We start from the raw sequence: 19,219 nt of genomic DNA on the forward strand, positions 1-19,219 counted from the left end.
CTGCTAATTCATTAGTATTTACACAGAAGTTAGCCAAAGCCCTGATTTAAAAAAAAATTACACTATTTGATGGCGATATTTTCAGCAAAAAATAATCACTTCAAACAACATGGAGAACCACTATAAGAAACAGGCTAGTTGTACAAATCCAGGGATCGTTGCAATGTTAAGAAAGGGAAAAACAAATATTATTCGTGTTTTAATATGCTATTTTGTTTATAATAGACTCTTTTTAAAGTATTTTCACTTTTGGTCATTTTGAATTTTTTGGTCATCTTTGATCGTTTTTTGAAGGTCAGCGAAAGAAATAACCGAAGGAATTTGAATGTTAGAAAAACAAAAATTAAGACAAGAAAAAAACTTTTTCTTGAAGATAACATTCGGTTAAGCAAAAAATTACGATAAATTTGGGGCAAGCTGGCTAACCAACAAGGCCATAACCAGGGGGAAGTTTACCGAGTTTAACCCCACCCCCTCTCCTTGAAATTTCTGTTAAAGTAAAAAAATGCATATAAAACTAATTTTCGATGATTTTTGTAAAGTTTTAAAACCTCCTCCCAAATAAAAATACACCCCCCTCTTGACAAAATTATGGATACACCCTTGTCAAAAGACGTTAAAATCTATGACTAATAAATACTTAGGTTTGGTTGGAGGAGTCTTCTTCTTGTTTGGATTATTATGGAGCTTTCATTTATAATTTGAATCTATAGAGATAAGCCTCTTTGTTTATATGCAATTTTGTTTTATAATATACTCTTTTAAAGTATTCTGGTCGTTTTTCGAAGATGAACAAAGGATATGACCATCACTTAATAGTCTTATGACATAAAACTATTAGAATCACCCATAACATAACACGTTTACTCAATACAAAACTGAAGTAGATGAAGAATAGAAAGTAATTAAATAGATACGAATTAAAAGTAAAAGAAGAAGGGATCTCACCAAAAATAAGCCCAACACATGGCCGATAACTACTATCTGTGTTTCCTCTCATTATTAGTTCATACGAAAGCTGCTTCAAGGTGTCTCGGATAGATGGCTGTGCTTTGCTCAGAGGATGGGAATGATACCAAGCAGCCAACTGAAGGGAATCATTCTGCATTTGCTGCTTGATTCTATATTCTTCTGCTCTAGCTTCTTCCACTGATGAGTTTGAAACAAGGCAAGGATAAGCTCTAACCAATGATAAAGCTAGAAAAAAAGTTTTTTTTATTAATTGTTAAAATAATAATCTTGTACTATGTTTTATAGTTTATTTATCAATTTTACTTCACAATATAAATTAATATAAAAGGATTATTCCTATCTCCTGGTTTTTTGTTAAAAAATAAATGGTTGTTTTAACTTAAATCGTTGGTCTTATTAAGTGAAACCAGAATTCATAAGCATAAGGCCAGAGTACTCTCAAGTATTCTCTATCACCAGCCACCATGGACCTTAGTGATGTTCTAAATCTTCAGATATCAGACAACACTATATTCTAGGTAATGTGTAGTTTACGAAAAGCTTTAAGCACAAGGATGCAGATAGAATTTCATATATTCTGATTCCAGTTTTTGAATAAAAATTAATCAAATTATTACATAATCAGGTATGACATAAATAGAGGTTATGGCACTCCTTATACAGCTTTATGCGACCTCAAATGAGAGCTCAAGATTACAGCTGAAGCAATGGGAAGGCAAACACCATTGAGACTAGAAAGGCAGAGAAGAGGTGAGCCTCAAGGGATCGGGTGGATAAGGGTCCCCTTAAAACGACCAAATCCTTCATTGGTTTTTAACCTTTTTCAGATAGGGGGAGGGGGATACGTATTTTTGGGCATGGTAGCGGTAGGCCCTTTTGAGATAAACCTGATACATTAAGTCCATTGTATGTGGATCTGAAGTCCACAGGGGGATTTAAATTTCGTCGCTTTTAAGATATTTATTTTTAAGATAGGCACTATCATAAGTGCCGAATCCTTCTTACGGGCAAGAACAAAAACAGGACATACACATCAAAAAAGTTTAAAAAACAACTTATCGCATTGAGCACTTCACTGCTTCTTCTAGGCCTTAGATATTGAAGGGCCCGAAGTTCTTTTCGATAGCTAAAACCACCGGGAAGATTGGAAACGCTTGTTTGTTTGACACAATTTTTTTTATATTCATGATAAAGGCAAAGCAAATAGAGCAAAAACATACTTCTCCCCATGTCTCAAAATTTTTCCGAGACCCATCTTGACCGCTAAAACTCTATAAAATGAGAGATATGGTCTATTTGATCGACTATTTTTTACTGCTGATGAAAATACGGCTAGACAATGAGACACAATAGCTGCCACGAAACCATACACTTTGATTCACTATTATTGAAAGCAACAGTCGGGCTCAATTTTTTTTCTCTTTATATTATTTGTTTTCTTTCTCTCAGTTTTTCTTTCTTTCAATCTTTACAGAGGTTTTGAATTTATACAGAGGTATATTAAGAATTGCAATTTTCCAGACTACTTGATTAGAAATTATAGTATTTTCTTTTCAAAAAACAAGGGTAATAAGGAATTCTAAATACGCAAAAATAATAAATATATTTGTTTTTTACAAGATTCTTTACAGTCACAAACAGTTTAGACTTATAAATATTTTTACATGTGGGAATGATTCTTTTTTTTCAAAGTCCTATAGTGGCTAGACAGAGCTTTGATAAATATGCTGGAACACAAATACTTCTTTTTGGACTGAGTGTATCCCAGTGCCTTTCAATTCAGAAAGTTTAAAAAAAAACTCTTTCAATTTCTAGCATCATCGGTCAATCACCGATTTCTCCTGACCTTAGTAGTAACTAGATTTACAGTGCTTAGGCAACATCACGTGTTGCAGAACCCTTTGGTTAACTTCACCAACTAAAGTGCTCCATGAACAACACCTAGGTTTTATTACTTTGCCATCAATTACACGTTGTAGTTTTCAATCCCTTACAACTTTTCAAATGGTTTTCAAGCCTCAAACACGTATCAGAAACCCATAATCAAGCAGTTCGTGGTAACGAACTGTAGTAAGGAGCGACCCTTAGGGACTGTTCTTTCCTCAACATCCCGCTCTTTACGCTAAAGTTTTTTACTGTTTTAAAAAGTAGAGTTAAGAGAAAGCGTAAAGAGCGGGGTGTTGAGGAGGGAACAGTCCCTTTCATATACGGAGTAATTTCTGTTCTTTTTAAGTTTTAATATCGCTCCTTACTTTCAGTTAAAAAAAAAAACTAGTTATTGAAAAAAACATAATGCATAACATTTTTCTTTTTTTCTGAAAAAAAAACCTCCTTCGCAATATATAGACATCCAAATAAGTTACCCTCGTATTTTTTCAGGAAACATAGACATGTATGTCCTTCAAGGTCAGATAATATTTGTTTGACACATAAATAGACAAGTTTGAAATAAAAAGACAAGTCCATTTTGGCTAGTAAACATTTTATAGCCACTTTTCTCAAGTCACAAGAAGATACCGTAGACTGAGAGGCTTTTACAATCATTATAAAGCCACTGGTGGCAAAGATGAAAATTTAGGTGCCTGAACTGTGTCCATCAAGGGTTAAAGTGCTTATTCCTTATCTATAAATGCTACAAACAATAAAATAAAATAAAAAATTAAATAATGTCATACTTTGAGTATTGTTATCCCATTTTCCACCAACGTATCCAACCACCTGCTGACTAGAAATACTACAGTGAAATTGGACTGTGGCCAGAAGTTCAGCTGACGTGACAACAAGAAAGGGCTGAAGTCTCTCAATATCTGATAAAGTGACTGCCTTTACCAAAGTCGTTTGACTTATATTGTTCCAATTAGCTGCAAAATTAAAAATAGGAGCCAAGATTCTTGGGAACGATTTTTTCTCAAACACTGTCCATTAAGAGTACCGAGGTATCAGCTATCATATGAAATAGAAATCATAAGTAATTAGAAGTTAAGGCTTTCTAGCCGGAGAAAAAGTTAGTAAAAATGAACAAACTCAAACACCTTTTAAAGTTTTACATTTAATTTTTTGGGGTTAGTCCATATCGATATTTGTTCGATTTAAATAGATTATTCACTCGTATAGGAACCTTGGCATTTCAAGTCGAAAATAGTACTACAGTTTTTTAGGAGGAGTACAAAATGATGATGCTTCACAAGATGGAGGTGATACCTTGAATTTGCCATCTCAACAGCCTTGACGATTTTAACAAGGGTTCCGGGCAACGTCGTCACTAGACATATCTCAGTTATTTAGATACGAGAGGCAATTGATGATTCTTGAAAGAATATAAAAATAATCACAGAAAACCAAAAGAAACTGGGTGATTTTCAGCCAGTGTGTCTCCTCGTTTGGTAGGTTTCACTTCAAAAGGTGAGTTTTTTCTGAGTTTGAGTAATAAGCATGGTCTGGTACAGTTTATTGTCAAAATATCTGTTTTTGTTTTTTCGCTTCGTTTTTTCAACTTGTTGTTTTCTTTGTTATTTTTGTAATTTTTTTTTCATTTTTCGTCAAACATCATGTATAGCCAGTGTGTTCTTGGAACGTATTTAGATACGAGAGGCATTGCATTTAAGAAATTTTTCTCCTTTCAAAATTTTCCTTTCTTGGTTTTCTTACAGAGAAATCCAATTTTTGCATATTGAAAGACAAAGATACTTTGGATGTTAGTCAAGGCCGTAACCAGGGGGTGGGGGCATGGCGTTTGACCCTTCCCCCCGAAATGTTTCTCCGGATCGTAAAATCGTGCAAAATCCACATAAACAAATTTTCTATATGTTTTTTTATTCTTTCTTTGTGTAGCTCCCCCCCCCCCCTTCCGAACAAAAATCTGGGATAAGACCTTGAAATTAAATCAATTCGAGCTATTCAATTAGCCATAAAGATTGGGACATGTTAGTTGTTTCAAAGGATAGCTGATCAATTGTCGTCCTATAACACATGCAAAAAATCCATTAATTGTACGAAATTGTGGTATATTACGGAGAAAATCGCGTGGATTCGAAAGAGAGGGGGGGGTGAGATTTCCTATCTTGCATAACAATTCTACCAAATGGACGAGGCATAAGACAAAGCTTTTCGTTTGCAAACAAAGTCGTTCAATTTAAGGAGCAAGCAGCAGGCCAACCCACTGACGCGTCATAGCCCTATGCCAATTAAGGCTAATACGCTAGGGACCACAGCTTCATTCCATTATGTTCTTTAAGGTTACGCTTAGGATGCATGAAAAAAAGAAAGACAACAGGGGCTGTTAAGACGTCAAATTGATCAACGCCCTCTTTTTTAAGCTTAATTGTCAGAGCCCTCAACCTTGAACATTCGCAAAAAAAAATATTCTTTGAAAATAAGGATCATGGTAAATAAAGGCTTCACAGAAAATTCTTTCCTTAATACTTAATCAAACCTATAAGCCCAAGAAATGGAGTATCAATATGGTTTACATGGGTCTCAATACAATAGCCTCTAATTTCCCCTATAAAGGCGTAACTTTCACTTCTAAAACTCTTAGTAATTAAATCACAATATGTTATATAAGTTTGTGTTATGACACCGATTTGTGGGTAAATTACTTAATTTACGAAATTGGTTTATGATTATTAATTGACAAATAACTTTGGTCCGCTTTGACGAAACGAACATTTTAAAATTGGATTGATGCTTTCAAGCAAAAGGCATTTCGCTCTTTGTTCTTATGTTTCTTCATAAACAAAAAAGAATTCCAAAAAATGAGTTGTTCAAAGAAATGTAAAGAGCCATACTGAAATTCAGTATTTCTACTTGCTTAGGACAAGTAGAAATTCATTTATTAATGCGAAGTTCAAACGAACAGAAAATACTATTAATGAACCAATTAAACCTGAAACAAACAGAAATTAAAATGAATAATCATAATATTAATTCGAACAAGAAGAAGAAGAATATAGATATGAAAACACAAACATAAATATACTGATATAGATGAATCCTAAAAAAGAACAGAAATTAAAATTAACCAAGAAGAAAACATAAAAGAACAGTAAACTACCACAAACAGGAGTAGGGCTACTGTCTCTTAAACCTTCTAAAGGCCTGAGTCATTTGCGCTTTACTGAAAACAACTTGTAATTCAAACTTTTGTTTTTTTTTGTATGTCAAAGGATCAGAAACAACACAACAACATAATTAAAATCACAAGGCTAATAAAGGTTTACGAATCAAAGTGGTGCTACCAATTCTTAGTCTGACACTACCCTGGAAATATAAAGAAAAAATTGATTCTGACAATACCCATAGATATGCATCAAAAAAATAGAGAAAACCTGATGGCTTATTTATAAACAAAATATCGACTGATGTAGTTTTTTCTTGACAAAACCACTTTAAGCCAAATTTATATTTAGAACATTTTTTCCGATTAATTATTCTTAGTTCTATCTATTCGTCGAATCTGCATGAGCACCATAGTTTCTGGTCATGATTTGCTCTTTACTAGGTCCCAGCTATACTCACAGGCTTTCATCAGTTTTCAACACGACTTTTATAGTATGAGCGCAACACGATTATGAGTATGATTTTTGAAAAGGGGGAAAAACCTAGGTATTATAGCTTTAAAATATTGGTAAATAAAAAAAGCTGTTTGCTAGACATAATCAAACGATACAGCAGGACAAATGAGCGTAAGCACTTTAAGATTGAGTCCCGGTTCAATTTAGCAGGAGGGGATGAGAACATTAAATACTCCATTGCGATTCTAAATTACTACCGTACCAAGGGGGGGGGCATTACAGTTTTTTTTTAATACAGCATATTCTACAAAAGATGCACAAAGGTTGAAAATGTTGATGGGGTTTCAGAAGATCCTTCCGAGAAGACGATGGTTGATAACAAGGCATCATTACATGTTTTCCAACAGTACCTAGAGGGTGAGGGGAGGTTTGTGTCCAATCTCAAAAAGAGGGAGGTAATATTCCTGGTACATACAAGGTATGCATACCGAATTATATATTTCTTTCAACAGTACTTCACAATTAATATGAATTCTGAGTCTTATGAAAGACATTTTACTTGCCTTCGATGGTTGAAGATGTACTGACACAACACCAACAACACACAACACCACGAAAGATTATCAACTTGCACTACACCAACTTGCACTGTTGGCAATTGAAAGAGAAAAACATAGACGACCACAGTTTTCGTAACAAGTCTGTGGGTATTGTAGGTTTATTTTATATGTACATTCGTCTACTTTTGAAATTTCATAAGGTTCATATAAAATAATTATATATTTAACCCATATTATTATACTTACGATAAAAATGTATGTTTCTTCTCAGATCTAGGTGAAAATAGTAACTGGAACATACTCATAAATACTGAAACCTTTTGCATTCATCAACAACTATAGATTGACTCTTTCTTCTCGGCAATTATTTCGAGTTGAATAATATCTCCAACTTCGCCCATATTTACAGATGAAATGTGTATAATTTAAGAAGAAAAATAAACCACTGAGCCGTTATTTTACCATGTTTTTCAATATTATCAATTATTTATTTGTTTCCTCTGGTTACTTCGTCCTCCCTCGGAAACAACACCAAACTGTTTTCAAATGTTTTATTATTAGGTATACGCCAGATTTTGTCAGTAGCGAATATCAGATGATTTATTCTGATTCGAAGAGGGAGCCGGAAATCTAAAAAATATTTTCAAGTAAAAACAAAGGGTTTCTCGAACCAAATAGCCATTAAAGGGAGGGGTTTGTTCTCTTAAGGCAGAAAAATTAAAACGGTACCTGCAATATTCTCATACAGTGCAACCTCTTGCGTTCCTCCACAACCAGAGGTTGACCTCTTTTTCTCCACAGCCACATTGGGCTGAATTCCATTTTCAACTGCACTCATCGAGTCGCGCTTTCTTCGAATCCACAAAGCTTTATAGAAGTCTAATCTTTTCCCTTTATACCGGACAGAGGACCACCCGCAGCCAGATTTCTTTTCTGGATTGATTATCCGCTTACAGTGTAATGCCCATGCACTTGGGGTGCTAAATATTTGCTGAGTTTCCCTTGAACAAATTGTACCGTTTTCTAACAAGTCGCCGGTGAACTTTTGACCCTAAAAACGACAAATGATGAGGAAGAAGAAATTAAAGTCCCTGCGTAATTGGTGTAATAAGGATCATAAGGATTCCTTACCATAGAAAGCCTAAACACTAAGTGCCAAATACAAAGTTTAATCTTTGTCTTAGTTCATGCAGAGGGGGGGGGGTAAAATCGGGAAAATGGTGGCAATTATCTGCACCGCCATAAATTGAAAAATACATTTGTCCTCTCTTTCTACATATTCGTGAATTGAAGCCCCTCAGTTCATGCATAATTCAGTTCGAAGGTACAAAATCTTGATCTTCTTTTTAGTATATATAAGACGGCTAAGAGACCACACCTGTCTTACATTCTAAAGCAATAACCACTCAGAACCGTAACCGGATATTGCTTCAATACTAAGATGAATCGGAGTTATTAGAGTTATTCGCTTTTATTACCCAAAATTCAAGATTCTTTATAATCGTTATCCGCTAATTATGGCGAGACTTAATGCACCCGGCAAACTATAGTCATATCTATCTGTTAAAATGGGATGATGGAAGACTACATCGTTAAAGATATATTTCATGTGGCCAGGGGCGTTACTAGCCAAAATGTTTGGAGGGGGAGCAAAGGAGTGGGAGCAACTGTTTTGATCAATAATCAGCATAATGTCCGTTTCGAATACGAAATTTGGGAGCAGTAGACCAGCCAAAAGAATCGTATACCCTAAAAAAGATTAGCCTCTTAGTTCAGTTTCTCGTAAGAAGCTTGCGTACAACTAGTTGGTGTTCTAGTGGAGAAAGGAGTAATACGAGGGGAATACAGCAATATTAAGATTTATATACAAACAGAACTCAGAAGTAAGATACTGACAATCTCAATTAAAATATAGGGATTAAACACAGAATGAAGAAAATGCAACTACAAAATTTCAGTTCGAAAACGGAATGTCTTGATTCGACAGTTTCAAAGTTCATCATGACGAGGTGATCGAACCAGTCATCGTCCATCGTTGTATGTAAACGTGTCATGACCAGTTTCACTTTCGCTGAAACTTCTTTTCACCATCACCAAAGTTGGTTATGCTGTCACAATCCTCTGGTATACTGACCAGAGAGTCGGGAATATCGATTTAACTGCATAGATTTCACAGAATAGGGTCTCAAAGATGCTGCAATCAGTGACTTTATAGCTTTTGACCTCAGTCCTGGTCAATTGCTCTAGCATGAGTTCCACGAGATCTAAGTTTTTATCCGCAAACATCGCCGTGACTTCGGAAATGCTCCCATAGCTGTCGTCCATTTTGCCCAGTAGACTTTTGTACGCAGGTTCCACAAAAGAAGAGTTATGATGGATTACATCGTCCAAGCCACTCACTTCAGATATGATGACACCGTAGTGTTCCTTGGTATAGAACAATTTCCATCCATCCAGCGGTTGGCTCCAGGATTAGAAATTGCCTCTGAATAACGATCGGGTGGACACTTAGGGTGTTGTTAAAGTTGGAAATTGTTTTTGGCTAGTGAACCAACTTTTTTCCACTGCTGCTTTTGATGCCTCGATATCCCTCTCCATCAGTCCCGGAAGATGTCGCGAGTCGCCCAGAGTTTTGTGTTTGCAATCAGCAAATTAAGCTATTCAGTAGCAAGCTTTTATGCGAGAATCTTAGTATTTGACAGGACTTGGCGCATAAACATAACAATCAAAATAAAACCAAAGCAGGTAACGCAGCGATGCAAAAGTTGGATTTTTTCTTTTATTATTTTGTCTTTGTTCGGAGCTCTTAGCTCATTGAGAATTTCAGCGATAGTATCAAAGCTGGTCCACAACACTGTCAAACTCCCGAACCTGGACGTCCATTTGGTCATTGACGAATTCTTAAGCTTCAATGTCGATTCAGCGCTCTCAACTACTCGTTTCTGAGCAATAACTCTTTTTATTCGATCCGTGAAGAAGACATACAATTCCAGTAAGGTTTCAAACATTTTTAGGGCTATTGAGGTGGTGCTGCACACATGTTCCACAATGAAATTTTCATGAGCCAGCCATAAATCGAGTTTAGTGTACTTGTCTTCACTGTTTAGCTAGTACGTGTTCCTGGGCACACTGTCGCGTACCAGACATGTTGCCGGTACATCAGCACCCAGAGAATGGGTTTCAATACCAATAATAAACTTTTACATGAGCATATTAGAACAAGCTTGAACAAGTCTATACATGTTTTAACAAGTCCATAAAACGAACAGCAGAAAATCAAAAGAAATTCCTTACTAGTTTTATATATTTCGAACCTTAAAAAACATTAAAATTAATCAAAATTTACTAAGAACTAAAAATAAGACAATTTTTTTCTATAAAAAGAAAACTTGCAAAAGAAAACTTGGTAGAAAACTTGCACTTTTGTGCTTATCTGAAAGTCTATATCTCAAAAAGTGAATTCAACGACCTTGGATCGGTTTCTTCCTTTCCTTCGGTAGGGGAGTAGAAAAATTGCACTTTTGTACTTATCTGAAAGTCTATATCTCAAAAAGTGAATTCAACGACCTTGGGTCGGATAGCCTTCCTTTTCTAAAACTTTTAGAATTATCTGACAGTAATACACGGCCAATTCGATTCTTTTGGTTGCTTATGTTGAAAATGGCTTGCAAATAACCTCCTCAACAGCTAAAATTTGTCAAATGTATTCAAACATCCCAACACTTTAGTTTTAGCTAAAGTTAAACTCGACATATTTAATACCTTTCATTATACATTCCTTTTCTCTTAAGATCAATTATTCAATTCACGTAAATTACCGATTTTTAAACTAGCATATGGTTCCCTCGGATGGGCACCGCTCTCTTTGCCATCCACAGCTCTTAATCTACTAACCACCTAACCCGTTATTAAACGTGGCTGCGACCTTAACAACCTAGAAGTAACTGGTACTAGTTTCTACCGAATGAGATTTTCGTCTATCCTTTCAAGTCAGTAAAACCGGTGCATTTTGGAACAGAGATCGGGATTTTTTGGAAGATGTCATGCCAGTATTTTTCATGTTCTTCATTTAGCCGAACGCAAAATTTTGGTACCATCAGTAAAGTCACGAAACAAGTCGGTAAAACCGTCGTATTTATCGACCAAGATTGAAATTTAGGTATACATACGTAACGTCAATATTCTCATTCTCTTTATTTAACCCAATAGAAAATTGTGGCAATATCATAAATCACGGCAGGAGTCGCAAAAACAGCTGCGCTAACCAACCAAGTTTGAAATATTGTAGATTACATGTAAGCATTTTCGCGGTCTTTATTTAACCGAACAAAAATTTTGGCGGCGTCAATAAAATCGTGACACATCGCACCACGATTTTACCAGCTCATTTTTTTTTACTACGTGACAAAAAACTTTGCGGAACAGCCCCTCGTCCCCCCTTACGTGACGTCCCTGCATATGATATAAAGAGAGTTAAACAATATTCTACTTTCAAATGTATTATTTTTACGTTTAGTCAATCAGAGAAGATTCAAGGCAGAAGCAGTTTTTTCATCGGGTTAAAAGATAATTTTGTAAAGTATACTGGCATGTCATTACAAAAAAAAGACAAGAAAAGAAAAGCGAGAATGCGGTTATACAGGGCCAAAAACAAAAAATACTGGATGAAATAAAACAGATATTTCGAAAGGATAGGCACCTCCTTCAACTTGTTCTTCTTCGTTGTAAGAAAAGGTTGGAAGGAAACGTTCAAATTATCTGAACGAAAACGTGAACAAAACAAACCGGATAAAACCAAAACAAAAGGGAAAGCAAACCAAGAAATCAAATAACAACGAAAAGTATTAACATGTAATTAGGTAATAAATTACAACCTGATTATTTATTTTTAGTATGTTTAAATCTGATTAAATTCAAAACAACTAGCAACAGCCACTTAGGAGCAATTAAAAATGAATGATTAATACAAAAACAAGGGTAAATGAAAATGAAGAAATATAATTAGTATTAGTAGAAAATGTTTGGAAAAAGTTAACTTAGTCTACCTCATTGCAAATGCTAAGTTCTTTAGCGCAAGTGAAACGTTAAAATCAACAAAAATAATATTTAACTGATAAATCTTCGCATTTTTATTGCCAGATTTAAATATAATTTGCCTTGAGTGCAATAAAGAAGCATCTATTACTAGCAATTAAAGTTTTCAGGCTCATTAATAGAAACAAAAGTGGAAAACAAACGATCAGGAGAAGGAGATATATATATATATATATATATATATATATATATATATATATATATATATATATATATATATATATATATATATATATATATATATAAATATATATATATATATGTGTGTGTGTGTATATATATATATAGAACCTAGTTTTGGTATTATTTGGACATCATAACGGACATTTGATAAACAGGATATACAATATTCAAAATGTTGTTTTGAAGAGTATTTAGCTCTATTTGCAAACTATTGTTGTAAACTATACTTATTCTGTAGCTACTTCTTGTTAAACAATGGAGAAGCGAATAGTTGATTACAACTTAAAGATTAGGAAGCATCCATGGGCACTTATTTTTTCATAACGACCCCCCCCCAAGGGTTTAAAACCCCTTGCAATTACTTCGTAATTAAACCTTTTTCATATTTTTTTTTAAAGTAAAAGTAAGTACTGCGGCACTAGACTCTTAAAATCCAAACCGGCGGTACCGATTTCCGTATCGTGGCCCTTCAGCCACGAAGTGCAATGGGCGGTTAGGGGCCAGCTGTCCTTTCCTCTCGCAAACCCTTCCTGCTTGCCTTCTCCGGGTTTCTCTAGGTACCCATTTAGAGCTGGGTCGACTCTGACTGAGTTTACGGAGTCACGCCCCTTCCTCCCGTCTCAAACCAAATAATCGACCACGCCAGGAATCCGTGCCCCTCAGACAAAGGATTCTCAACCCAGGGCGCCAACCACTTATCTAGGACGTTTTTCCTTCTTATTTTTCTTTACAATTTTCACGATTTAATATCTGCTTAGAAAACAAAAACCATAGAAGAATATTATATGACACTTAGAGTCTGTTAACAAATCAAGTTTCTTTCCACCAACATATGGGTTAAGTTCCTCTTTGCTGTGAGCTATGAGATCCCATTTTGCGAAAGAGAAGTCTAGGATGCCAGGGCCATACTTAAAACACTGGTAGGGGCGAGTCTCCATGAAAACTGCACAAAAGCCTACCAGTTTCCAAATTATTTACTCTTACTTTGTTTAAATCTGATTGAATTTAAAACAACTAGGTACAGACCGCCAGCAAAAAATTAAAAATGAATGACCAATGCATGAAAAACGGTAAATGAAACCGAAGAAACATGATAAGTCAAATGCTACCATATATTTAAAAATATTTTTCCATGACTGAGCTTAGCATAGCAGATAAAAGTTGAGCGATCTCTTGTAGACTGTAGATAAAAATTGATGAATAAAAACTGGTGCGCCCACATCTCAGTTTCACAGCTATGTCGCATAGCATCTTTTTATCTACTTATAACGTTGCCAGCCCCCTCCCCCTAAAAAAACATTCCAAAAAAGAGCATAAGGCCACCATCAGGATATTTTCCCCGGAGGGGGGGGACCACCAGGAGCTATATTTTCATAAATATCCAAAATGGAGTATGTCTCACTTTCTTCTTTTGTTAAATTTATTTTAATGTCTTCTTGTTTGTTAAGGAGAAGGAGACAGGTATTGCTTGAACTATTCGCTACAATCTTACCCTATTTTATTATTAATAATGTATTAGTCTTTGTGTAATTTTTCCTCCTATCTTTAATCCATTATTATTTACTGTTTTATTGTGTGGGGTATAAGTTAATTATTTAATTACCTTATGTGTTATGAAAAGGTGTATATTCAGGGATCTCATTATTGTCATCAAGTTTATCCTATATAAGCTTTACAAAACGAAAAAATTGTAAAGAAGAGAGAAACGCGGGCAATAAACAGCCGTTGAAAAAAAAACTAAAAGAATTATGCAAATATTTCGGTCAAGAACTCCGCTTGGCCATCTTCAGTGCAAATAATAAAAAAAAAAGTTGAAAATCCAAATGATAATATAAAAACCAAACCTCAAACAAAAAACACTAAAACTAAAGTAAGAAGACCCTTCCCAAGCAACGATGAAAGGGTAACTGAATGAAAAAATACAATACTGAATAACATTGCACTCTTTCAATTTATGTAAAGCATTCTGAAAAATTAATCGCTTACCAGGTATGGTGTAATCAGAGATTATAGTAGGTTGCAAAATATTATTTTGTCGATGGATATAAAAACGATCAGAATTAATAAGTTCATTGTAAATGGGGCTTAGATAGGTTTCTCCAGCATCTCTATTAAGAGCAACTTTTTGGTGAACTTGCTTTTTTAATTCAACTGTCTTCCTAAAAACTTGCATGACACCTTTAACGGGAGCAATAATGAAAGTGTTATCAAATAAAATGACATGGTGCGAGTTGTCATAGACCTGTTGAGCTAAAGTGGAATCAAAAGCCTCAGGGCTTTGGCGTAGCCCCGTGGCTTTGTGGATTGATGACCAGTGTTCCAACAACCTCTCCCCCAATTTTTGTTGGGTTCTTCCAACACAGAAACAGCCGCAATAACAGGGAACTGTATAAACACAACTATCCAAAACGGGACTGGTTTATCTTTGCTGCTGTTGAAAAGGCTCTGCATTTTCTTGGAATTTTTAAAAGTGACCCTAAGGTTATGTTTTGTTTTTTTTTTAGGATTTTTCTCAGTTTGTCATTCAATTTGGGAATATGGGGTAAAACAGTGAAAAGTTTCTTATCACCCACCAAACACTTGATATCTGTTGGGGGTTGCGCTTTCTTCCTAGATTATGATAGGTTCTCAATGGCCGGACCCGGAAAGAATTTAGGAAGAAAACATCTGAAATTTATACATTTCTTGTATTGTAATTTTACGTCATTTTCTGATAAGCGAGTCCCAGCCATCAAAAAGTCGTGGCGGAAAGAATCTTGAGCTATCTTTGAAATCTACTGAAAATCTGCCGATGAGAGGTTTTAATACAAAAAAATGTCGAAATTTTGAGATTGTATTGCTAAGGAAGAAACCTAGACGCCCTAATCTTCAATAAGTCTCTCAGCCCTGAGGTTTCGATTTATAAATAAGAGCTAAGAGCTCATATGGCACTTGTGACGAGGCCGGAAGAGCCCAGAGCTCATATGGTATGAGCTCTAGCAAAATTCTAAGAATAAATAGACTGATTTAAAAGGAAAATCTGAGAGTTAATGCCGGTCGGGATTTAAAATAAGAGCTTTGAGTCACGAGGTCCTTCTAAATATCAAAATTCATTAAGATCCTATCATCCACACGTAAGTTATAAATACCTCATTTTTTTCTAATTTTTCCTCGCCCTTCAGCCCCCCAGATGGTCTAATCGGAGAAAACGACTTTATCAAGTCAATTTGTGCAGCTCCCTGACACACCTACCCATTTTCATCGTCCTAGCACGTCCAGAAGCACCAAACTCGTCAAAGCACTGAACCCCACCCCCAACTCCTCCAAAGAGAGTGGATCCAGTACGGTTACATCAATCACGCATCTACGACATTTGCTTATTCTACCCACTAAGTTTCATCCCGATCTCTCCACTCTAAGCCTTTTCCAGCATTTCTGGATTCCCCCTCCAACCCCCAAATGTCAACATACCTGGTCGGGATTTGAAATAAGAGCTCTGAGACATGAGTGCCTTCTAATTATCAAATTTCATTAAGATCCGGTCACCCGTTCTTAAAATAAAAATACCTCAATTTTTCTAATTTTTCCAAAACAACACCCCCCAGCTCCTCTAAAGAGAACAGATTCGTTCCAATCATGTCAATCACGTATCTATAACTTGTACTTATTCTTCCCATCAAGTTTCATCCCGATCTCTCCACTCTAAGCGTTTTCCAAGATTTCTGTTTCCCCCTCCAGCCCCTATGTCCCTGGATCCGATTCGAATTGAAAATGGAGCATCTGAGACATAAGGTCCTTCTATATATCAAGTTTCACTAAGATCCAATCACCCATTCGTAAGATAAAGATACGTCAATTTTAACGTTTTCGAAGAATTCCCGGTTTCCCCCTCCGACTCCCCCAATGTCACCGGATCTGGCCGGAATTTAAAATAAGAGCTCTAAAGCATAATATCCTTCTAAATATCAAATTTCATTAAGATCTGATCACCCGTTCGTAAGTTACAAATACCTCATTTTTTCTAATTTTTTCGAATTACTCCCCTCCCCCAACTCCAGCAAAGAGAGCGGATCCGGTCCGGTTATGTCAGTCACGGATTTTGGACATGTTTTTATTCTTCCACCAAGTTCCATCCTAATCTCTCCGCTTGAAGTGTTTTCCAAGATTTCCCCCCCCAAACTCCCCCCCCCCCAATGACGCTGGATCCGGTTGGGATTTAAAATAAGAGATCTGAGTTACGAAGTCCTTCTAAATATGAAATTTCATTAAGATCTGATCACTCCTTAGTAAGTTAAAACCACCTTATTTTTTCGAATTTTTCAGAATTAACCCTCCCCCCCCAACTCCCCCAAATAGAGCGGATCAGTTCCGGTTATGTCAATCGCGTATCTAGGACTTCTGCTTATTTTTCCTGCCAAGTTTCATCCTGATCCCTCCACTCTAAGCGTTTTCCAAGATTTTAGGTTCCCCCCCAACTCCCCCCAATATCACCGGATCCGGAGCGGATCCGGTCCGGTTATGTCAGTCACGTTTCTTGGACTTGTTTTTATTCTTCCCACCAAGTTTCATCCTGATCTCTCCGCTTTAAGTGTTTTCCAAGATTTCCGCTCCCCCCCCCCAATGACTCTGGATCCGGTCGGGATTTAAAATAAGAGCTAGTGAAAAGATATCCTTCTAAATATCAAATTTCGTTAAGATCTAAATTTCATTAAGACCCGTTCGTAAGTTAAAAATATCTCATTTTTTCTATTTTTTCCGATTTAACCGTCCACGGTTAAATAATTTCACGTTATAATTTCACTACTTTTAAGGTTTGATGTTGCTCCTTACTTTCAGTTGAAAAACTTGTTGTTTTTTTATTTAATTAATTACAGATAGTATTTTTTAATGGGAAACATACAGAACAAGTTTTAGAAAAGAAAAGTAAAAAGCCTCTTCAAACCAGGAGTGAGCAGAAATAAAGTCAAATAACCTTCAAAGTAAAAACTATAGAGTCTAATAGAAAAAAAATATTAAATTTTTTCTATGAAAAAGGCTATCAATAAAAAATGAACAGAAATGAATTTTAAAAAAAAATCCAAAAAATAAGTTTGTCAAATGATAGTACAGAGCCTCATTAAGCCAAAAATGAGTAGAGATAAATTCAAATAACTTACTAAGCGTAAAACTACCACAAATCAGCATCGATAAATGAGTAAAACCCAAAACGAACAAATATTATAATAAATAACCTATTCAAACTCAAAAAGAGAGAGTTCTATAAAAAAAGAGCTAAGAGCTCATATGGCACTTGTGATGAGGCCGGACGAGCCAAGGGCTCATATGGTATGAGCTCTAGCAAAACTCTAAGAATCAATTGATTGATTTAAAAGGGAAATCGGAGGTTTAAGGCCGATCCGGATTTAAAGTAAGAGCTCTGAGTCACGAGGTCCTTCTAAATATCAAAATTCATTAAGATCCGATCACCCACTCGTAAGTTATAAATACCTCATTTTCTCTACTTTTTCCTCTCCCTTCAGTCCCCCAGATGGTATAATCGGGGAAAACGACTTTATCAAGTCAATTTGTGTAGCTCCCGGACACACCTACCAATTTCCATCGTCCTAGCACGTCCAGAAGCACCAAACTCGCCAAAGCACTGAGCCCCAACCCATAACTCCCCCAAAGAGAGTGGATCCAGTAAGGTTACGTCAATCACGTATCTACGACATTTGATTATTCTGCCCACCAAGTTTCATCCCGATTTCTCTACTCTAAACATTTTCCAGGATATCCGGTTTCCCCCTCCAATGTCAACAGATCTGGTCGGGATTTGAAATAAGAGCTCTGAGACATAAGTTCCTTCTAAATATCAAATTTCATTAAGATCTGGTCACCCGTCCTTAAGTTAAAATTTCCTCAATTTTTTTTATTTTTCCAAATCAACACCCCCCAGCTCCTCCAAAGTGAACAGATCCGTTCCATTTATGTCAATCACGTATCTATAACTTATGCTTATTCTTCCCATCAGTTTTCATCCCGATCTCTCCACTCTAAGCATTTTCCAAGATTTCTGTTCCTCCCCTCCAACCCCCTATGTCCCCGGATCCGATTCGAATTGAAAATGGAGCATCTGAGACAAAAGATCCTTCTATATATCAAGTTTCATTATGATCCGATCACCCATTCGTAAGATAAAGATACCTCAATTTTCACGTTCCCATGAATTCCGGTTTCCCCCTCCAACTCCCCCCAATGTCACCGGATCTGGTCGGGTTTTATAATAAGAGCTTTAAAACACAAGATCGTTCTAAATATCAAATTTCATTAAGATCTGATCACCCGTTCGGAAGTTACAAATACCTCATTTTTTCGATTTTTTCCGAATTACTCCCTCCCCTCCCCAAATCCACCAAAGAGGGCGGGTCCAGTCCGGTTATGTCGGTCACGTATCTTGGACATGTTTTTTATTCCTCCCACCAAGTTTCATCCTAATATCTCCGCTATAAGGGTTTTCCAAGATTTCCACCCCCCACCCCAATGACGCTGGATCCGGTCGGGATTTAAAATGAGATATCTGAGTTACGAGTTCCTTCTAAATATGAAATTTATATTAAGATACGATCACTCCTTCGTAAGTTAAAAATATCTCATTTTTTCTAGTTTTTCCAAATTAACCCTAACCCCCCTCCCCAACTCTCCCAAATAGAGGGGATCCGTTCCGGGTATGTCAATCACGTATCTAGGACTTGTATTTACTTTTACCACCAAGTTTCATCCCGATCCCTCCACTCTAAGCGTTTTCCAAGATTTTAGGTCCCCCCCCCCAACTCCCCCATATTTCACCGGATCCAGAGCGGATCCGTTCCGGTTATGTCTCAGTCACGTATCCGGGAATTTTTTTATTCTTCCCGCCAAGTTTCATCCTGATCTCTCCGC

The 19,219-nt window shown here is 36.2% G+C and overlaps 1 protein-coding gene across 1 annotated transcript in view; it reads right to left on the reverse strand.

The window, feature by feature from the left end:
* The window catches only part of LOC136035022 (MPN domain-containing protein-like), a 47,576-nt gene that overhangs the window by 15,859 nt on the left and 12,498 nt on the right, over positions 1–19,219 (reverse strand). The window contains exons 4-6 of the mRNA XM_065716610.1: positions 7,775–8,096; positions 3,648–3,833; positions 949–1,197 (exon numbers count right to left, since the gene is read on the reverse strand). Of these exons, the coding sequence (XP_065572682.1) occupies positions 949–1,197; positions 3,648–3,833; positions 7,775–8,096 (757 nt within the window). The remainder of the gene's footprint in view (positions 1–948; positions 1,198–3,647; positions 3,834–7,774; positions 8,097–19,219) is intronic.

The sequence above is a fragment of the Artemia franciscana genome, chromosome 13, assembly GCF_032884065.1.
Source record: "Artemia franciscana chromosome 13, ASM3288406v1, whole genome shotgun sequence".
NCBI lineage: Eukaryota > Metazoa > Arthropoda > Branchiopoda > Anostraca > Artemiidae > Artemia > Artemia franciscana.